Here is a 20954-nt window from a genome sequence, read left to right as displayed (position 1 = left end):
CGGGGGAACTTTACGCTACACTCTGACCTGAAAACTTCAGTCCTCTTACTTGGCTACAAGGGAAAGGAGTGAGACATAAAAGATTGCGCATCTTCGGTGTTGTCACTATGACTATCAATATCACATTTTTCAAAATTGCTGGAGTATGATCTGTCCATGATAATCATCTGTTTATGTTCCAGCTGTGTACATTAATTCGAATCTCTCAACAAAGCCATTAGCCCCACCGCCCCCATCCTGATGGACTACAATGAGTGTTCTGGACACATTTATGGTAGTCAAAACTCCCGTAACATTTTTATCGTGCCAGCACTTGGGAAACGTTAAATTGGTAGGCCTATCTGTCCGTATTTCGTCCAGATACAAAATCGGTTTTTCCACTTTCCAAAGCTTTCTTATTTGCTGTAGATATCTTCACGTATTCTAATTTACACTGTTTTCCTCATTGTTTTTTTTTTGCTGCACACTTCTTCCACCTGAAATCCTTTTTCTTCAGTATTCGTCTTAATGTTGTCTTTAATTTCAAATCAATTTTCTCTTGTAAAAGGGTAGAAGTTTGTTGCAGCTTGGTACTATTTTTTTTTTTTACTTGTTATTTAACGACACTATAATAACTACTAGCTTCTTCAATGTCGATTGAATTGATGATGGCGAGATGGTATTTGGCGAAATGAAACCAAGGATTCGCCATAGATTACCTGACATTCGCCTTCCGCTTGGGAAAACCTCGGAAAAAACCCAACCAGGTAATCAGCGCAAGCGGGAATCGAACTCACTCCCGAGCGCAACTGCACATCAGCAGGCAAATGCGCTACCTCCTGAGCAACGCTGGTGGCCCTCTTTCTTTTTCAAATAAAAATTCTCAATTATATCTTTTTTGTCAATCTCTCGTCGAAGTCATCTACATTTGCATTTCGGTAGTCTGAACGTTTCCGTTTTTTTTTCTCCCTCAGGTGTCGACAACGCATTTTCTTCTGTGCAGTCTTTCATTTCATTCCTTATACGCTGTATTGTTCTTGTGGATAGATTGGACTGCTTTTCTACCTTTGCTGTAGGTTTCGTAAGAGGAATGCAAAGGCACTGTTGTTCTTTTTCTTCATCACAGAATTATTTTGCACTTCTGATAATATTCCCTTCTTCGCTATAGATTGTCAATCCTTGTTTCCTCTTTGTCGACATATTTACAAAAAGAAAAAACTGCTATAAACCTAAATAACAGTATACAATAACATAAATTCTATTAACTATATTATTATCAACACTATTAACACGAAAAGCAAAGGATAACTAAAGCAATACAAGATTTTCGGTATACTGAAAACAATTGTCTTGTTGAAACTAATAAAACACTACAATAAAAACCCCACTATTATTTTCACAAAGTCGCAAAGATTCATAGACACGTGCAGTAGATGTTTGTGAAACAGGAATATTGCAGTGAACAGCGCGGTGCGCATGCGCGACTGTTTCCCCTCCGCCCCGTCTAAGTACTTCAGGCGCCTTCTCCTGGCATGACAACAGTAAGTACATTATCAAATTATAAGAAGTACTTAGAATCTAAGGAAAAATACGTCAAAAATAAAGCAAAATCAGAGAGAAGGTAGTACAGGAAATAATTTTATTGGTGCTTTCAAATCATATTAAAATACAGGAATTCACCTATAATATTTATTCTATAAATTAGCGTAATTATGTTACAAACTTAACATACACAACTAAACTCAAAGTAGTGTCCTCAGGTTTTGTGAAACACACATATCAGTACAATTCAGCAGTCCTGAAGATGTTACTCTTAATAATAAAACCAGTACCGGTAATGAATATTATCAATTTCTCACTTCCCAGGCATCACTGTAACATAACAGAAAAGAAGACTGTATTAGTGCATTTGGTTAAATTAATAAAATTATGGTATTTTCAAAATTTACATTCTTAAACGTGACTTTCTACAAAGTTAAAATTACTCCACTTCATAAGGGCCAAACTACCATGTTTTACTATAAAAAAGTAGTACAGTTGAACAACAAACTGTCACTTTTATCAGGCTTTCATTGTACATTACAACATGGAAGACAGTGAGTGACAATACTAATAACTACGGTTCGGATAAAGTAGCTGTATCGGGATAGGCATCCTTGGGCCATGGGTTTTGTTTATAAACATTAACTAGGGCTGTACTATCCATTCACTAATATTTTAGCTAGGGGGTGAGGAGTGTTCTTCCCAGCAGTCAGTGTTTGTAAACAAGATCCACAGACCAAGGATGCCTATACTGATACAGTTACTTTATCTGAACCATATTAATAACAAACAGAATATATCCATTTTCATATACACATTAAATATATTCATTGTTACTGATGTGTAGAGCTCTGTGTTTCTAGTATTCTAATACGAATATTTCAGACATAATTTCCAGAATTTTTGCATTGGTTAAAGACACTTCTTTTGTTTTTAAGTGGAAATAGAACTGAAATTAATCGAAATGAACAATTATCTGAATTGAATTCTCTTATAATTAACAAATAATTAATTTTCCCAAAAAATTTGGAATTCTCAATTCTTCAATCCATGGATTCCCATCATTCAGTGTCAGAATTTATTTTATTGTGTGGTTCTATAAGAATATTACATATACATTTAGGTTTTATATCAACATGGCTGAAATAATGAATTCAAGTAGCAGGGTGATGGGCCTGTGTGTGTACGTGTGTGTATATGTGTATGTGTATGGTTACCTTTATTATAAACATTTAAAAAACGAAAATTTACGGAAATTGGTGAAAAAAATGAAGGGCAATCACTAGGAACACCAGAAAAGATATTAAGGTATTGAAAGGCACTGAAGAATAAATTCATATTCATTTTGTTAATGTGGAGGAAATGTGAAATATGAGCTTTCAGTCTTGGCTGCCCTCAAAAGGACCAGAGAAAAATATTATGAAGTGCCTCCAGCTCAAATCCTTGGAAATTAACTTCTCAAGAAGTTCTTTCCAAGAGGTAAAACTTGAAGACAGTGACTCGCATGCATCTGGAGAGATATATCAGAAAATTCACGAACAATTGAGAACCTTCGTGAGTTGTAAGACAAAAAAAAAAAAAAACCGATGGTAGGGGATAGCTTTCAATTATATGATTCCTACTAATTTATGACAATCTTACTTGCAGCAGAATTACTATTATCTGGACAACATAAGGAGATCGGTAAGGAGTGCCATTTGCTGTCAACTGCACATTTAAATGCAGTTCTCAAATATTTTTCAGCTTTCTCCATTCTTGGTTTCACCACTCAATCCAACAATCACTCTCTTCTATTTGTATAATATGCCCTCCTACAGTCAAACGAAGCTGCTGAATATATAAAGGTCTTCATTGTGATATGTGAAGCAGGCAGAAGATTTGGTTATGTGGTAACTGAGCCACTAAAAATAATTACATTTTATGAGTTTTGCATAATAAATTCTGCCAAAAATGTCTCTGGTAACTGCACGTCACCTTGCTTGTTCTATCTTACAACATACTGTGTGCAGAAGAGCTTCAACAACATTACAATGATGCTGAGGACTGCATCATTGAAGATTTGTTCCCACATAATGTGTGTACAGTACTTTGTTTTGTGCCAACACAAGTTATGGAGGGGCACTTTGATGCATTTGCCATCGAGTTAGTTCTGGTGACGAATTCTTTGAAAGAATGTATGTTTGAGGACCTCGTGTTGAAGGATGAATAGTACATTATGCAACGAGCCTATAATGGTAGTAATTAAGACGCAAGTATGTTTATGAAATGAGCACAAGCGAGTTTCATAATTTTCATACGAGCGTCTTAATTACCATTATAGGCAAGTTTCATACGACTTTTTATGCTCGACCATATTTCTAACTTGAAATTATTCATAAGTATTCATGTTATTCTTATCTGACTGGGGAGCGGAACTGACCTTGTGCAATATCTCGTAAATTGTAAGATGTGCGCAGACGCAAAAGTATTGATTTTTTCCGAGAAACAAATGTCATTGACCTTGATATAATCTAGAGAGTAAAATAAACATTAATCTTGGTATAACCTTGAAATTGATTTAGACATTGAAAAACGAGATGACAAATTGAATTTATTTGAATATTATTTACAATTAACGCTAATTATTATAGTAACAGAACATAATCTTCTGCGACAGTATTGGATTTCCAGCCTCTGTGTCGTTTTGGTAGTTATCGATACTTGCGCTTTCATATTGCTACAATGGTGTTTTTTGATTGGTGGAACACTTGAACTTTAATGAATAGGTGTACTTTAATGAGGTCCATTAAAGGGCTGCTACCAGGTGTATAATTACTACATTTCGGTATGGTCGAGCATAAAGTAATATAAACATCCCCAGTTCCTCTAGAATTATGAAACCTCTTATGAGTCAGTTGTACAGGGGGTCATTCCATGTCAAATCAAACAGTGCTATCTACTATGATGTCAGCAATGTCAGTGACCATAAATTGAGATGTATGCAACTTTGAAAGAACTCATTATTCATCATTTTAATTTCTGCAATGCATTATATTAAACAAAAATAAAATTTCAGTCAAATTAAAGTTTTAAACGACTGGTTTTACACAAAAATGTTAATATCTCCACTATTTACAAAACTCAGAATCGTGAAATGTATACAGTATTTATACAGGGTGATCTTAAAAAATTGAAATCGAAACCCTAACTACCAATTTCAATTTGTTTTAAAGTATTTTGTTTTACTTTCCTACTTTTAATATTGAAGTATGATATAATATTTCTATTATTCCATATTTTTATCACCATTAAAGTAGTGTCACATCTCTTAATAGAGCGGCCAAAGGGGCACAACGGCATAAATATCTTTGATAAATGGAAAATCAATACAGTGATATTTTTTATAAAAGCTAATGTTATTGTAATATGTAATTTTATTTTAATGTCCGTCTATGCTTATCTTATACAATTGTACTAAGTTACACAAGTGCTTTTTTTATTATTTATTTATATTTTTTTTTTTATTTTGTAGCTTAGTACAATTGTATCAGATAAGCATAGATGAACATTAAAATAAAATTATATGTTATGGTAACAGCTTATCGGAAAACTCGAAATATTGATATAATAATATTATTTTGCCAGATTTAATGATATTTTGTTAAAAAAATAACATAACCTGGCAAAGTATATGAAAAAATTTCAATAATATAGCAATTATAATATTAATCTAATATTTTCTCATTATTGTTACTTCACTAATATTTACATCCAAAGAAAAAAATTGACCAAATTGGAGGTGGTGTGGTGGAAAATGTGTCCAGACTTATTTGAATTGACGTGGAATGATCCCAAGATATTTCCAAAACAAACATCATATTAGAAGTTTGGAAAAATTGGTTCCAGATTGTCATCAGGCATCATCACCGGAGTTTGTATGAATTTCTCACAGAAATACAGAAAGAACAAGATGTTACGGAAACAATGGTACATCAATTTCAATTTGGACAGAAATATAGAAAATTACATCTAATAAAACGCACTCTTGAACAACGAAGTATTGTTGACAAATATGAAAGTACAAGATAATGATGATATTTATTACTTGTGTACAATTAATTGTAACTTGTAATTCTGTAATTATTGATATCCAATTACGGCAAAATAAATTTTTGAGAAAAACTATATTGGGAATTCTTTTATTGGAACACCAAAATTGTTGGAAAAATGGGGAAGGTCTATCAGCCATTTGAAAAAAATGGATTGTGAAAGCTGGTCTATGAAGCTCATATATTATTCAAAATAACATTTTCACGACTTAATATGTATTAATTCTACATGAAGTTCAAATAAATACAAAATAATATTTTTAAAACAATGAAATTCTACATTTACATGTCTAAAACTTGAAATGAAGAGTGATCAAAAAAATTTGAGTTATTTTATGACCCTTTATGGAACCAATATCTTGTCTGAAAATATAGCACTGTGTAACCATCCTATAATCCAGAATTTTACTGAAAGGAGTTCTACAAATGCAATTAATCAGTTTTAGTTCCAGACGGATGTGAAGGTATATGTTTCCACAGGAAATGAGAGTGAGGACTTCAATGGTATTGGCAGTCTCTAAAAAATATTAGTTAATGTACAGACCCATCTAAAGAGCATGTGGAGGGTTATAACTGGAACTTGAAAAATTCAGGTGTTCTAAATTTTGTTTCTGAGTCTGTACAACGACTTTTATAATACTATATACCAGTATGAGAAATGCCTGTATGGTTCAAATCAATACATAAAGACACAGCAAGAATTAATACGTAGATACTGATTTGGGCAATCACGTAATTTCTTGTTAATTCTTTACCAAAGAAATTAAAGGTAGTATAAATTTTATTTTCAACCCTGTTAAAAACTGATGTGGGTTCCCAGTGAGGATTCATCTTATACTGCTTGGGACCATTCTTAAGGTAAAAATGTACAGCTTCATGTAAGATGTCCTTCTTTCAGATGTCCACATGAAACAAGTAGAATCTCACAGAACAGACTTTGATATAACGTGTTGTTTGATAATTTACTCTATAAAGGGATGAAGACCACAACGAAATTTTATTTAAAAGATTATCATTAGGTAAATTTTATCCTATACCTTTATTTTGAACGTCTTACTGCACTTACTTATGGTTTTCAAGGAACTCGGAGGTTCATTGTCGCCCTCACATAAGCCTGCCATCAGTCCCTATCCTGTGCAAGATTAATCCAGTTTCTATCATCATATCCCACCTTTCTCAAATCCATTTTAATATTATCCTCCCATCTACGTCTCGATCTCCCCAAAAGTCGTTTTCTCTCTGGCCTCCCAACTAACAATCTATATGCATTTCTAGATTCGCCGATATGTGCTACATGCTCTGCCCATCTCAAATGTCTGGATTTAATGTTCCTAATTATGTCAGGTGAAGAATACAATGCGTGCAGTTCTGCATTGTGTAACTTTTTCCATTCTCCTGTAACTTCATCCCACTTAGCCCCAAATATTTTCCTAAGAAACTTATTCTCAAATACCCTTCATCTCTGTTCCTCTTTCAAAGTGAAAATCCAAGTTTCACAATCGTACAATATAACTGTTTTATAAATTCTAACTTTAAGATTTTTTGACAGTAGACTAGAAGACAAAAGCTTCTCAACTGAATAATAACAGGCATTTCCCATATTTATTTAGCGTTTAATTTCCCTCCGAGTGTCATTTATATTTGTTACTGTTGCTCCAAGAAATTTGAATTTTTCCACCTCTTCGATGGATAAATTTCCAATTTTTATATTTCCATTTCGTACAATATTCTGGTTACAAGACACAATCATATACTTTGTCTTTTCGGGATTTACTTCCAAATCTACCTCTTTACTTGCTTCAAGTAAAACAAGTAAAGTTATTACTATTATTATTTTGTGGTACCGGTAGTAGTGGTATTTTAACTATTGTTTCAAGTGTCGAAGTTCAAAGTAAAAATTCAATATGAGCAAGAAATGACCAATAAATTTTTCTTGAAAACCTACATCAAGGATTTTGTTCACTCACATTTTCACGACACAGCTTCCCAGATTACTTATCTGCTGGAGAAAACTAGGCTAAAGATTTTATTGCCCTTTCAAACACAACAACCTCAACCAGATTTGAACCTACAAACCTCAAGTCAAAGGAGTAGCATTGCAATTGTTAGTCCATCGGAAATGACAATAACAACAACAATAATAATAATAATAATAATAATAATAATAATAATAATAATAATAATAATAATAATAATACAATAAGAAGAAAAGCATTAAGAGAAGGTTTTCACTTGTAATCCAGTTTTACCTGTATTATGGTTATATCTATGTGACTAGGATAAGAATAAAAAAAAGTCCTACAAATGAAAAAGCAAACCACCATACAATTGGAGCTGGCCTAAGTCAAAGTGACAAAAACTGATAAAAAATTTGACGCTACTAGTGCCAGCATGTTTTTTCAAGTGGATCTAAGTCAATTCTTAGGACAGTCCAGTGGTGTAGTTCTGAACAAAAAAGTGCCCCGACTCCAGGATTTCGGTAATACCGGCAGTAGTCGTTGCCATCACCATCATCTTCACCATCACCATTTCCATAGAAATACTTATGGAGTGTTAGCCGAAAATACATGGGTTCGAATCTAGTTAAAGAGGTAGTAGACCTCACTATGATATTGTTCAAATATGAATAAAATATGACTTTTTATTTATATTTTACTTGGTTATTTAATAATGCTGTATCAACTATCAGGCTATTTAGCGTCGATGAGATTGGTGATAGTGAGGTTGGTATTTGGCGAGATGAGGCCGAGGATTCGCCACAGATTATCTGACATTCACCTTACAGTTGGGGAAAACCTGGGAAAAAACCCAACCAGGTAATGAACCCAAGCGGGGATTGAACCCATACCTGAGTGCAACTCCGGATCGGCAGGCAAGCGCTTTAGCCAACTGAGCTATGCTGGTGGCTGACTTTTTATTATAACTGCAAAATTTGACGATAATATGAAAATCGAAGAACTGCCCTGTAACTGACCGACATTAAAGATAGTACCTTGGTGTCACCAGGCCTGAAATACACTCTTGGGAGAATCTATTAAATATACTTACAGTTATATATAGGCTTAAAAAGGATAAATTAAAACGTGAATGAAACAAGTTAAAACCTAAAAAAAAAAAAAAAAAAAAAAAAATGACTTAGGGCACTTTGGAATCCACCTCTTCAATTCCGTGTGAATGTCTTCAGCTAGGAACATGATTAAAAGTAGGTTATCTTTCAAGGAGTGTAATTGACAGAATAAATATGAATACGTAATTAAATGACAGATTTTTATTCAGTGACTTATTTCATAAATTACAGCACTTTGCATATTTCCAACCCATTCAAAAAAAGTCCTTGAATTGCTTTTCTTTATGCACATTCCGGAAATGACTATCATTTTCTTCATCACGTCAGGTTTTTACACAATGTAGTAGTTTATGTTTTCTACAGTTTTTATTTATTTAATCACAAATACAGAAACAATATTTCATATAAAAAACAAAATTTTTGGTACCAGTAAACATGTACTGAAAATTCTCTAAAGAACTATCCTAATAATTCTTCAACTGCTTTGAAACGGAAAAAAGAAAAAGAGAGAGAGGTAGGAAAAGTGACCTATTGATTTTCAAATTTCCTCTTTTTCCACTTCCTTGCAGATCCCGCTACTTTACAGTTCCTCTTCAATATCTATAACATTAATCAGCCTGCATATGTGCATTCCATTTCCCTGGTACTTCTTTTCCATCTCCTTAACATCCTGGTGAAAGTTTTCATCCTGCTCTTCATTAAAATGTTCCATATTTTGTGGAAAATAGTCAATATGAGAATGTAAAAAGAAACCGTTTACACTCAAGTTACAGACCAACATTTTCTTTTTCTTTTTTTTTTTTAAGTTTTCCAGTTTATTTTTCTATAATGTTTTTGTACTAATATGTTTTTGTAATTTGGATCCATGTTCACCTAGAAATATTTCAGTAATAAATCTGAAGGTGGTCCATGCATGCCTCTCTTTCTCTTGCATTCATTGTTTTCTCAAAATCTTTGTCCATCAATTTATGCATTGAAAACTTACGAAAATTAGAGCTTTCAAATTGTTTTCTGTGATGGATGGGAATTTTAGTAAGAGATACTCCTTCATTAAGCACGGTTTTGTATAATGGTGGAAGTAAAACGTTTTGTAGTCTACAAGCAGTTCATTCAAGAACAGTATATTTCTATGCACAAAATTTCCTCTCCCTGGCAAATCCTCAGATCCCAGTGCTTTTACTTTACGAGAATAACCTACTCACGTAAGAAATATGGCACTTTTGTGTATTTAGCTTGCTGTTCTAGTAGCATCCCTAATACTTTGAAGTTACTGCAGATTAACCACTTTTGTTTCATCACAGATAATATTTTCTAATATCATCTTCATGTGTATCGTATCTCGTACTCAATGGTAATCATCTTCATGTTTTCATAATTTTCCTTTAGATTTACTGAGTTGGCCACAGGAATAGACCCATCCTAGTTCCCGTTATCTTTCAGGCTTCTCTTGGATGAGTCAAATTGTCTCCACTAATAAGTATCATGTTCGATTTTACAGAAGTGCATTAACTCATTTATGTTATTGCAGTAAACCAGGAGATATTTCATAAAGAATAAATGCACTAGTTCATTTTCTCTGTATCTATATCATGAGAAATGTGTTCCTGGCGCCAGAAGATTTTCACTTTATGCCAGAAGCCAAGTAGTTCAGTAGATTGTATAGGCAAATTCAGTCTCTCATACTGAATTATTCATTTCATCTAGAGAGAGCTGTTGTGGACTAAAGTCATCTTCAGTCCTGTATACATTCTCATCTTTGGAGACTTCATCCCTTCAACATCTTCCACTATGTTCTCTAATACATCTTGATGGAGAGGAACAGGTAGGTCTTTTTCTATGTGAAACTGGCCTAATGGGCTGATAGAGTACCCGGACATACAGTTTCATTCTTGCTCCTTCTATTGTCCCCCTGAACATTAACTAAACAAAAGGAAGAGTAGTCGCGATCCCCTGCAGGGGGGCGTGTATAAAGAGCTGAAGGGAGGTTGCGTGATGAAAATAAACAGAAGCTGCCATATTAACGTATATTTATGTTTTATTTAGAAACATAAACGTAAATGTGTTGAACCTCATCATCATCATCGTCTGGCATTACAACCCTGGATGGGTTTTGGCCTCTTTAACAAACACTTTCCATCTCACTCTGTCGTCCATCATGTTTGTCTAGCCTCACACTCTCATAGTCTCAAGTTCTTTATTTACTCCATCCATCCAACTCACTTCGGTCTACTCTTTCTCCTCCTATAATATAGCCTCTCCTTTAATATTCTTATTGGTATTCGTGCTTCAGGCATTAAACAATGTTAAACACAAAAGTAAAAAATGGTCCAGTATTTACAAAGTAAAAAATTATTAATACGATAAATGTGCCTGTTTTACAGAAAGTAGCTTCTCAGTTCTGAACTTCATATTCGATGCATACCGGTATACATTGATATTTTCAATTTCAAGAAGATTTCTTGCTTTTTTTTTTAATGGCAATCATAGATTAGAAACTTATTTTGCATAAATTCGAGTTTGCAAATTCTATAAAAAATGTAAGCACTTCTTTTGCAAGCTCGAGGTATTCCTGTATCCTTTTCATCCCAAACTGGCTTATGCTCTACGAAAAAAAATTGTAATTTCAACATTCCATCAGTAGGTAGGAATCTTTCTTTAATTTCTTTTGGAATTTCAAGCAATTGAACATAGCTGTTTAAAAACGGATCTATTATCGATCGTAATTGTTTTGAGTTGCTTCCGAAAAATGCATAAAAAGCTGTCATTTAAAATAATTGTTTAATTGCATATACGCAAAAAGAAACTCATTATTTTGTCCATCATGCTGTACATAGCTAACTTTTCCATCAATTCGTTAATATAGGGCTACTGAAATGAATCAAATTCCTTTTTCTGAAGTTATGTCGACCAGAAATCAAGTTTCGTTACAAATCCGTTGATTTTATCTCTGGCTCTTATGTTAATATCTTCGGTCCACCTCTATGGAGTAATGGTTAGCATGCCTAACCATGAAACGAGCAGGCCCAGGTTCAAATCCCAGTTGGGACAAGTTACCTGGTTGAGATTTTTTCCCGAGTTTTCCCTCGACCCATTAAGATGAAATGCTGGGTAACTTTCGGTGCTGGACATTGGACTTATTTCGTTGTTATTATCACCTTCATCTCATTCAGATGCTAGATAACCATAGCTGTTGATAAAGCGTCGTAAAATAACCAATTAAAAAAATCTTTGTTCTGCAAACTACTGTTCAAAGTGCTTAAATGTTCGAAAAATGTATCAGCAAGGAAGGCCAGTCTAAGAAGCCACAGAGGATTGGAAAATATGTTTGCATATTCCAATTCTTCCTCTTGTAGGTACCAGTATATTAGAAGTTGGGTGGTAGCCACCAATTTTTCGATTTTACAAAATTTGTATTTTTGGAATAGGGTTAAGTACTGGTAGGGAAAAGGGGGGGAGTCGCAAAAAAATTATTGCCTGAAAGTGACTCGAGCCTTCAAAAAGTTTGGGAACCACTGCTCTATATCATAGGAATTACAAATGGCATGCATTTTTTCTTCTCATTGGTCCACCATCTCAACCGCTCAACATAGTAGCTGCCAATTTTACCTGGCACCCATAGTATATCTTGGTCCCCAAGTTTCACTTTAAAATAAGCATTGGACACTTTCTTCACAAAGTCTGTTGTTTGTTTAAGCTGTACTTATTTTCCACGAATGTAACAAAATGCGTTAAGTTTTCAGAGAGTTGCGTATAAACACTGTAATATCCTAACTAAAACTTCAACATCAACAGAGAAATAAACACAGAACAGCTGTGGCAACACACTGGGTCTGAGATCAATAGCAATGCTTCCAAGATAAGGTATTGACCAAGAGCATGAAAAGATATGCCCACATAAAGACCTGTGCTGCAAATATTTGGTCTCAATACATTAATTCCCTACTAACTTATACTGCTTTCAGCAATAAATATTGTGAAATAAACTTGATTCCATTGTGGAAAAAACTGTACGTGGTAAAAAAAAACTAAGAATATATTTGAAATCAGCTTAAAAATGTGATCTAGTAACAAATATTAGTTTTCAATCATCAAAAACCATACAGAGTGGTGCTATTTTTTTCAAATATGGTATATAACATTGCAGGCACAACTGGCTAATTCTAACAATAAATTACTAATTGTCGCTAATACAATATTAATTAATTTAAATCTGGTAACTCTAATAAGACACGGAATTCGTAAGGAATTTACTAATCCATTTAATGGAAATATTTACCTATTTCTTCATGTTTCAGTGTCCACAGAGAAAATTATCTCAATATGGTGTTGGATATATTTGTAACCATTAATTCATTCGTATAACTTACCATATGAGAAAAAATTTTCAATTTATATTGCATCTGAATGAATGTTCCATGTATGTAAAATGACTCACTATCAACTGCAGAGGTCACTTGGAATTATTAATGTGGCAGGATGAACAAAGCATATATTTTCAAAATAAATAGTTGTGGCCTATACAAAAATTTAGCTTTCAATTTCGTCTAACTGGAATAAGTAAAAATGAAACATTCATTTAAAACAATTGATTGGGATTGCACTTTGGGCATTCCAAGTATAAAACCAGCATATTCAACCTCTTGGTGTATAAACTTCAAGTACTAGTGTGTGACTGTCTAAAAAATTAACTGCTGTTTAAAATTGTACTATTTACATTTCTTTCATGCTTTCCTGCACACAATCCAGGACTGTAAAGAGGGAGAGCGAGGGAGGAGAAAGAGAGAATATTGAGTGTCTCATATAACAAAAGAAAACAGAATTTGCGATGGGGTAAAATCTGAAGAGTTACTTTCATGGCACCTACTGTAGTCACTAGATAGAAAGTAAGCAGTACTATCTCCTTCTTGCAGACTTTCATGTTACAATTAATAACACAATTTTAATAAAATTACAAATTCTGTATTACTATTTGGCTAAAAGATGAAAATATTCTTTTGGGGTAACAAAAATGATCTATTTATTTATTTACGTACATGTTTGGTTACTTAAAGCTTACAGAGTTCAACTCTAGATACCGCAATTTGTGAGCCTCTAAAATATCTAGTCAGAAAGTGACATTTATACGGCAATTTAATTGCCAGAGATATCATATTTCATTGTCATATAATTCTTGAGTTATGTTTAAGAATTAGTACTTTATACCAATATAAATATAATCAAGCTATGAGATTCAATACATACCTCCTGGTTCCCATACCTAATATTTACACTCACAACCTTCAACACATGTAGAAAGCAGTATTTTCTTTGTTCTCTCTCATCAATATGACAAACATAAGGTTCTAACGAAAAGCAACTTTAAGATGAAGTGAATCAAGAAGGTAGTAAAAAAAAATTATGTTCCAAATGGTTAAATTAATCTGCATTTTATAACCGAACCACCTGCCCTTGGCAATGTAAGTATTACACTAGAATACTTTGTAAGCAAGACTTCAAACCAATCCAATGAGAGAACATGTACAAAATGTGAAAAAATTAGACCAATAGATGTCTTTAACAAATAGAAATAATGTTTTAAGATGACCCATGAAATTTTCAGAGAATGTTGAGGGCTACTTCTGAAGTGACACAATCAAATGTGGAACTAAATCTAATTTCTAACATGTAACTCACAATTCCATATTCGTAAATTGTCATTATTTCTTCTTTGCTACCCATTAAGAGCAAATGCTGGGTAACTTTCGGCACTGGACCTTGGACTCATCTCGCTAACATTATCATCATCTCATTCAGACGCTAGATAACCATAACAGTTGATAAAGCGTCGTAAAATAACCCAATAAAAAATTATTCTACTAGCATATAAAGTTTTCAGTCTAATAGTTTGTGGATTTTATGGACTTTCAGATGTTCCTTCAGATGACCATTGTGATTAAACGCCTTTGCACAAATATAACATTGATATGGTCTCTCTCCCGTATGTGTGCGTCGATGAACGGTAAGATGACTCTGTTGTGAAAAGGCTTTGCCACAGTGACACACATACGGCTTTTCTCCGCGGTGATGCCGCAGATGCACAGTCAAAGAATATTTGTGAGTGAAAGCTTTTCCACAAATGTTACACACGAATGGTTGATCTCCGGAATGGACTCTTAAATGGTCTGCTAAGTGCACTTTCTTAGTAAACGATTTTTGACAAATTTCACATTTAAAGGTCTTTGAAGCAGTGTGAGTTTTAACGTGAACATTTAAAGATATTTTTCTTGCAAATGCTTTCTGACATAAAGTGCATACATATGGTTTAACTCCCGAATGAACATTTAAGTGGTCCGTCAGTGAAAATTTTCGCGCAAACGATTTTGAACAATAGGTACACTTATATGGCAAATTACCTGTATGCGTACACATATGCTCTGTGAGTTGAAATTTTCTCTTAAATATCTTCGGACAAATTTGGCACTTATGACGAAACTGATTTTCATTGCAATGTGATTGAATGTTTTCTTCCAAAGTACCACTGCTATTAATCTGAACGGTTCCAATTTTTCTACAGCTGTTGCTGCCTGCTGTTTCCAAATTTAAATTACGACCTATGCATTCTTCAACCTTCGTACCAGGAGACTGCATTTTAAAGTGAAGTCCAGAATCAGGACCACCAGTAACTTCGTCTGCATCATCCAGCTGCTCTTCTTTCACTGTGCAATGAATTACAGGTTCCAAATATCCAGCATTCTGTTCCCACAGCTCGTTGCTGTTTGTCTCTCCAATACCAGGAACAGTATTGCTCTCACACTGCTCATAGTCACACCACAATGGCTCACACTTCACTGTCACGCACTGAAATAATTCAATAACTCAATTAATAGTTCCAGACTGAGCTTCAAATTTAATTTAAGAACTTTCTTTGTTAATACATGCAACGATTTTGTCCATTACTTTGAACAGCCAGGATTCGAACTCAAGTTACCAGTGTGGGAAACCAATGCTCTAGCCATTCAGCTAATTTTGCGCCCACATCAATATTACTGTTGTTTTATTATCACCACATTATTATTATTATTATTATTATTATTATTATTATTATTATTATTATTATTTTACGCTTCTGCTTACGCTTAAGCATTTACTTCTACAGCTTCTTCCTCTCAATAGAGGGGAGTACATTCAACAACTTGCGATAATTCTATGATAGATGGTCAGCCTGTCACAAAAGGTGAGAAGATGACACTTGAAATTACGCTATGAAGTATCATAGGATTGAAAGGAAAGTGGGTCGTGTCCCTTGTAGTTGGTACTATCCAGCATTTGCCCTGAAAGACTTGGAAAACCACGAAAAACCTCAGTCAGGATAGCCAGCACCTAAGATCGAACCCTGGACTCCAGAATACAAGGTGGACATGTTCACCATTACACCAAAATGTTCAATTATTATTATTATTATTATTATTATTATTATTATTATTATTTGAGATAAATGTCATTCATTAATTTATTCCCATTACCTGGAAATCTTGCATTTTTCTCAGATGCACCCTTAATTTACAATCAGAAGCTTCACATTTCTTTTTGAACTCATAGGCCGTATTGGTTTCTTGAACACATTTCTGACAGACATTGCTTGGCAAACCATCACCAGGACACATCTGTGTGATATAAAATAAGAAATATTATTACATAGTAGACATACTTAAATGTAATAATTTAAAAATAGTTCTTTTTTCTGCTAAACTCATTTTACAGTTTACAATATTTGGCACTAATTATTTAAGAAGTATGCTCTTTACTCGTTTTCGGTCCTTAAAATGCATAAACTGAAAGATGCATGCTGTATGAATCGACTCTGTTGGGAGATGGGCCTAGTAGTGCAGGTTTCAATTTTGTTCAGAGCTTAAAATTGTCACCATTATAGAGTAAGTATTACAAAGACTTGAATATAATTTGATAGTAAGTTTTATATAAACACAGGAACACTAGAAATCAATACAAATGTGCACTTAAGTTCGTTGGGCCTCTGTTAACTGTAGAAGAACTAATAAATAAAACTACATATAAAGTCTGAGCTACGAACGTGTTACAAGATAAATTCAGAATTTATCTAGTTAGCTGTAAATTTTAAAAGAACACCAAATACTTCCGAAACAGGAAATATGATGTCATGCTTGACTTAAAAAATCTAGTCCTGGTCTGTGAGGTTTTCAGTTTTTGTTTCTCCCAGCACACAGATCAGGCTGTTACTGTTTTAATAACCTTGATGTAACCTAGATACTGTATGCAAGATTCGTGAGTTCATTTTAGATTACCATGTCATTATATTTCAATCAGGCAAGCCTTCGGAAAACCTAAGTACTGTAATTGCTTTGGGTTTATTTCTGCATATAGATTGAAAGGTATAAAACACCCAGGTTATTCAACACAACATATATATTCTGTGAAGTCAATTCCATTTCTACAGTTACCTATCTTTCATCTCCATGTGAAATTTAATTTGTTTGTTTTTTTTTCCCCCCTCTTACATGTCCTGTCACATTCCCCGACAGTGTATGTAGAAGTGTGGCTTAGTATATCTACAAGTTGAAGGATTGCATGCACCATAATCAATATATGTGTATTTCACCAGTTATACCTATTATCCATTTCCACACCTGCTTTATATTTTCATCGCTTTTCATTTACGAATCTGGCTTTGAAAACATTTGTGCCGTGATGCTACTTTGGGCATTTTGTGAAAGTTTTCTTATTACTATTATTAACAATGTCTAAGCTCTGAAAATACGAGATGAAATGAGGAACAAATGGAAAATACAGGTAGAGAAAAGGAAAAAGTTGGTGATAGTTATCTGATATATTACTGCGGCAATTTTTCAGAAATGAACCAAAGAGGCACAATTTTTAATTTAATTATTGCCTTCTGCAAAGTTTGTATAGTAGCAAACACGTGATTTCACTTTCCATTTGCAAATATGTTCGACATAACAATCGAAAAATAATTATCTATATGTCCTTATGTATGGATCCATATTTATTGTAGAACATCCATTTCTCCCCTCCTTGAACTTCATTTCACAGATTACAAATGCAAACATTGTTATTCAAATCCAACACATGATTGCGTAATCCACTTTGCCGAGAGGACAAGGTCGAATTACTGGAGAATCGAAAAATTTCAGTTCACATAGTTATGTTGATTCATTTACTTCCATACAATTAAGCAGTCCTGGATTACACCAATTTTATGTCATTACTCTCACCAGACTTCAACGCCAATGTTAACCCTTTTTGTCCACAGCTGTAGAGTAATGGTCAGCGCATCTGACTGTGAAACAAGCGGGCCTGGGTTCAAACTGTGGTTGGGACAAGTTACCTGGTTGTGGTTTTTTCCCATCATCATCATCATCATCCTCCATACCATAGCCCAGGTTCAGTTTCCAGTGCAGTGTACTGTACTTGCACAAGAGCTCAGCCATTTGGCTACCCAATCATTTACAGAATAGGAGTGGTAAGCACAATAAGCCTTAGGCTACAGTGCAAGCCTTCGGGTTCATCCTCCATTCAAGAGCAAAAAAAAAAAAACCCTTCTTACTACACATAATTTCCTCTCATTACGTCAATCATGTTAACCTCTGCATCATTTGAGACGACAATGTAAGGGAAAGATTTGAAATCATACCAGCATCTGCCATGGTGGTCTAGTGGATAAGTTGGCTGACTGTGGCTCCGAGCTTCAATTGTTTGAGTCTACCTCAAGTAAGAAATTTATAATAAATAAGTTGTATGTAATTCTACCTTCTGATTACAGTAACATCACAGAGAAAGAGGAAGAAAACACAAAATATTAGTGAGAGAACTGGTGAAAAGACAACAGAGTTTAGGAGGAGTAAGATGTGAAAACTACTAAAGGCATTTTGAATCCGACATAAGTTTTCTTGAATTTCTCACAGATGGCTCCCCTACCCATCCTAACACCCCCTCTTTCACCATCGCCACAATACCTCTTGTGATGGGGGAACATTCAGCGTTGGTTCACTTCTTCTGAAGAATTACCTTTACCTGAAATCATGACCCGTAATTTTATTTTTTTAACTCAAAATTTGTACTAGATGTGTACAGTAAGGAGAATGTATGTTTTAGATGTCCTCTTTTCCATTTCGTTACTATAGTACCACATATTCTACTTTCCTCTCAGGGTTAAAGAGCTAGGATGCGTTTTCTCACTGTTCCAGAAAGAATGACATTGACATATATGAAACTTGAATTTACCTTGATAGCAGCAAAAGTCATTATTCTCTGTGACAACAGTTCACCTTCCTGCTCTATACAGTCTTGGGTAAATATGGGCAAGAGCTGTGAAGCTTCTTCCATACAAAGCCGGCACACTTTATCCATATCTATTGCATCCATGCCGACAAATATCCGAAGGTCTTAGATAAATAAATAGAATATTTTTCATTAGTCTAATAATTTTCCGGAATACAGTAAATATAAAAATCGAATAGGCGTAGATCACTAACAATTCTGTCATTCATAAATACACATATAGTCTTTGAAAAATTGATTAAGAATTTGAAGACCAGCATGTTGCCTGTAATAAATTAGGATTGAGGAAAGTAATAACACCACACCATTCCGGAACATAATGACAAGTTTTCCACAACCCACCCACTATTCCTCCACAGCCTTCTTGATGCCCTCTAATGATCGCCCTATCTATCGCCGGGGCGCTTCGCAACGCAAAAATAATATACTGCACACTATATAGGGTTATGTAGGGCCGAATATTTTCTTCCAGTTTTCGACAGACACTTCCTGTGGTCGCACCGTTTAAAAACGCACAGTTCTGTTGAAGAAATGTATTTATTTCAATTGCTGTTTAACAGAGAAATGTAAATGAAATGGAATATAAAAAACGAAAAAGTACCAGTATTAGTGTCATGGTACCCAAGCCCATATTTACCAATGGACAGACCGGGGCAGTTGCCCCAGGACTGCAGAATTTAGGGGGCAGCATTTTTTGGCCGAAGAGCTTGTGAAACTTCAGCGAATTTCGTTATGAGTGAGGAAAAAAGAATTCGTTGTAAGAAAGAAAACTCTTTAGAATAGGTACTTTTTTCCTCCCTTTCTTGTACGGAGAAGGGCCCGAAAGGCTTGCACTGCAGCCTGAGTCTTATTGTGCTTACCACTCCTATTCTGTGAATGATTGGGTAGCCGAACGGCCGTGCTATTGTACAAGTACAGCACGCCATACCATGAACTTAACCCCTGCTTTGATATGGATGATGATCAGGCTTCGCTCCTGGGCACAGGAACGTATGAAGTTCAGAACGCACGGGCGATAGTGTTGTGTTGGTCGAGTGGAGTGGGAAATGGAGCGCGCCGTTACTTCATGTCTCAACATGTAAACAGTCCATCACAGTATGGCACAAAATATATTTCACTCTGTACAGATGCAGTATATACAGTACATTCCTAGTGTAGACAGTAAATGTCTATCATTAAAGTATTAACATGAGTTGTAACCTTCAATCGGGTGTCCCTACGCCGAAGCCTGTTACACGTACCTCAGCCAAGCAGCAATGCACACAACGGTAATGCACATTACGGACCCACCTGTGCTGTTGCAGTCACCCTTCCACACGGATCATGACGTCATTTATACTCCGTGTACTCTAAACCTCATACTGGTTACTCTGTGTCCCTAGGCCGAAGCCTGATGATGATATGTAAATTATGACAAAATGAATCCGAGGTCCAATGCCGAAAGTTAGCCAGCAATTCTGCTTCAATTGGTTGAGGGAAAATCCCGGAAGAAACCCCAACCATGTAACTTGTCCCAGCCAGGATTTGAACCCGGGCCCACTCGTTTCACTGTCATACATGCTGACCATTACTCCACAGACGAAAGGCTCGCGACAGGTTCATCAAGGCCGTGAGATTGCTGTGAGATGATTAACTGCACGTGCGCGAACATCTCATCACAGGGATGGACAAGTTGGTACTTAAAATTTTTATTATGTAATTCTTTCCGACAAAATAATAATATGATTCGACATTCGAACAAGCCCAAGCGAATAACATAATACTTTCACAACAACAAAGTGATTACCAGTTCATATGTGAAACAGTGGCGGCATCATAACTTTCAAATTGAGAGGGGTGGTGCACTGGGATGGGTGCACCAAAAAACATGGGGGACAATATAAGAGAAAAAAATGCACATTACATATAAATAAATATTCGCACGAAGACATATCAGTTTCAATCATATTATACTATTGTACATC

General features: G+C 34.8%; 1 protein-coding gene across 4 annotated transcripts; it reads right to left on the bottom strand.

Moving 5' to 3' along the window:
- Nucleotides 1-1398: 1398 nt before the first annotated feature.
- Nucleotides 1399-19822, bottom strand: LOC138707694 (zinc finger protein 501-like). 4 transcript variants are annotated; one of them, XM_069837503.1, is made up of 4 exons: nucleotides 18934-19810; nucleotides 16179-16319; nucleotides 15291-15513; nucleotides 1399-1851 (listed from the first exon to the last, which is right to left on the bottom strand). In XM_069837503.1, the coding sequence occupies exons 1-4, from the start codon at nucleotides 19072-19074 to the stop codon at nucleotides 1835-1837; spliced, it is 522 nt and encodes a 173-aa protein (XP_069693604.1). In that variant the 5' UTR covers nucleotides 19075-19810; the 3' UTR covers nucleotides 1399-1834. The 4 variants fall into 4 exon arrangements, with proteins under 4 accessions (XP_069693604.1, XP_069693603.1, XP_069693602.1 ...); XM_069837502.1 differs by having other exon boundaries at nucleotides 1401-1851; nucleotides 15069-15513; nucleotides 18934-19818; XM_069837501.1 differs by lacking the exons at nucleotides 1399-1851; nucleotides 18934-19810 and adding an exon at nucleotides 18038-18894 and having other exon boundaries at nucleotides 8841-15513.
- Nucleotides 19823-20954: the final 1132 nt, after the last annotated feature.

Source organism: Periplaneta americana, chromosome 10, assembly GCF_040183065.1.
Source record: "Periplaneta americana isolate PAMFEO1 chromosome 10, P.americana_PAMFEO1_priV1, whole genome shotgun sequence".
Lineage (NCBI taxonomy): Eukaryota > Metazoa > Arthropoda > Insecta > Blattodea > Blattidae > Periplaneta > Periplaneta americana.
Note: the sequence above shows the minus strand (reverse complement) of the source record. Positions and strands in the feature narration are given on the sequence as shown.

Excerpts from the sequence above, each read along its gene's own strand:
- LOC138707694 (XM_069837500.1), bottom strand. The coding sequence starts at position 19,074 with ATGGATGCAATAGATATGGATAAAGTGTGCCGGCTTTGTATGGAAGAA. Across the intron at positions 16,320-18,933 it reads TGACTTTTGCTGCTATCAAG|ATGTGTCCTGGTGATGGTTT; the intron begins GTAAATTCAAGT and ends TATATCACACAG. Across the intron at positions 15,514-16,178 it reads GAAAAATGCAAGATTTCCAG|TGCGTGACAGTGAAGTGTGA; the intron begins GTAATGGGAATA and ends GAATTATTTCAG.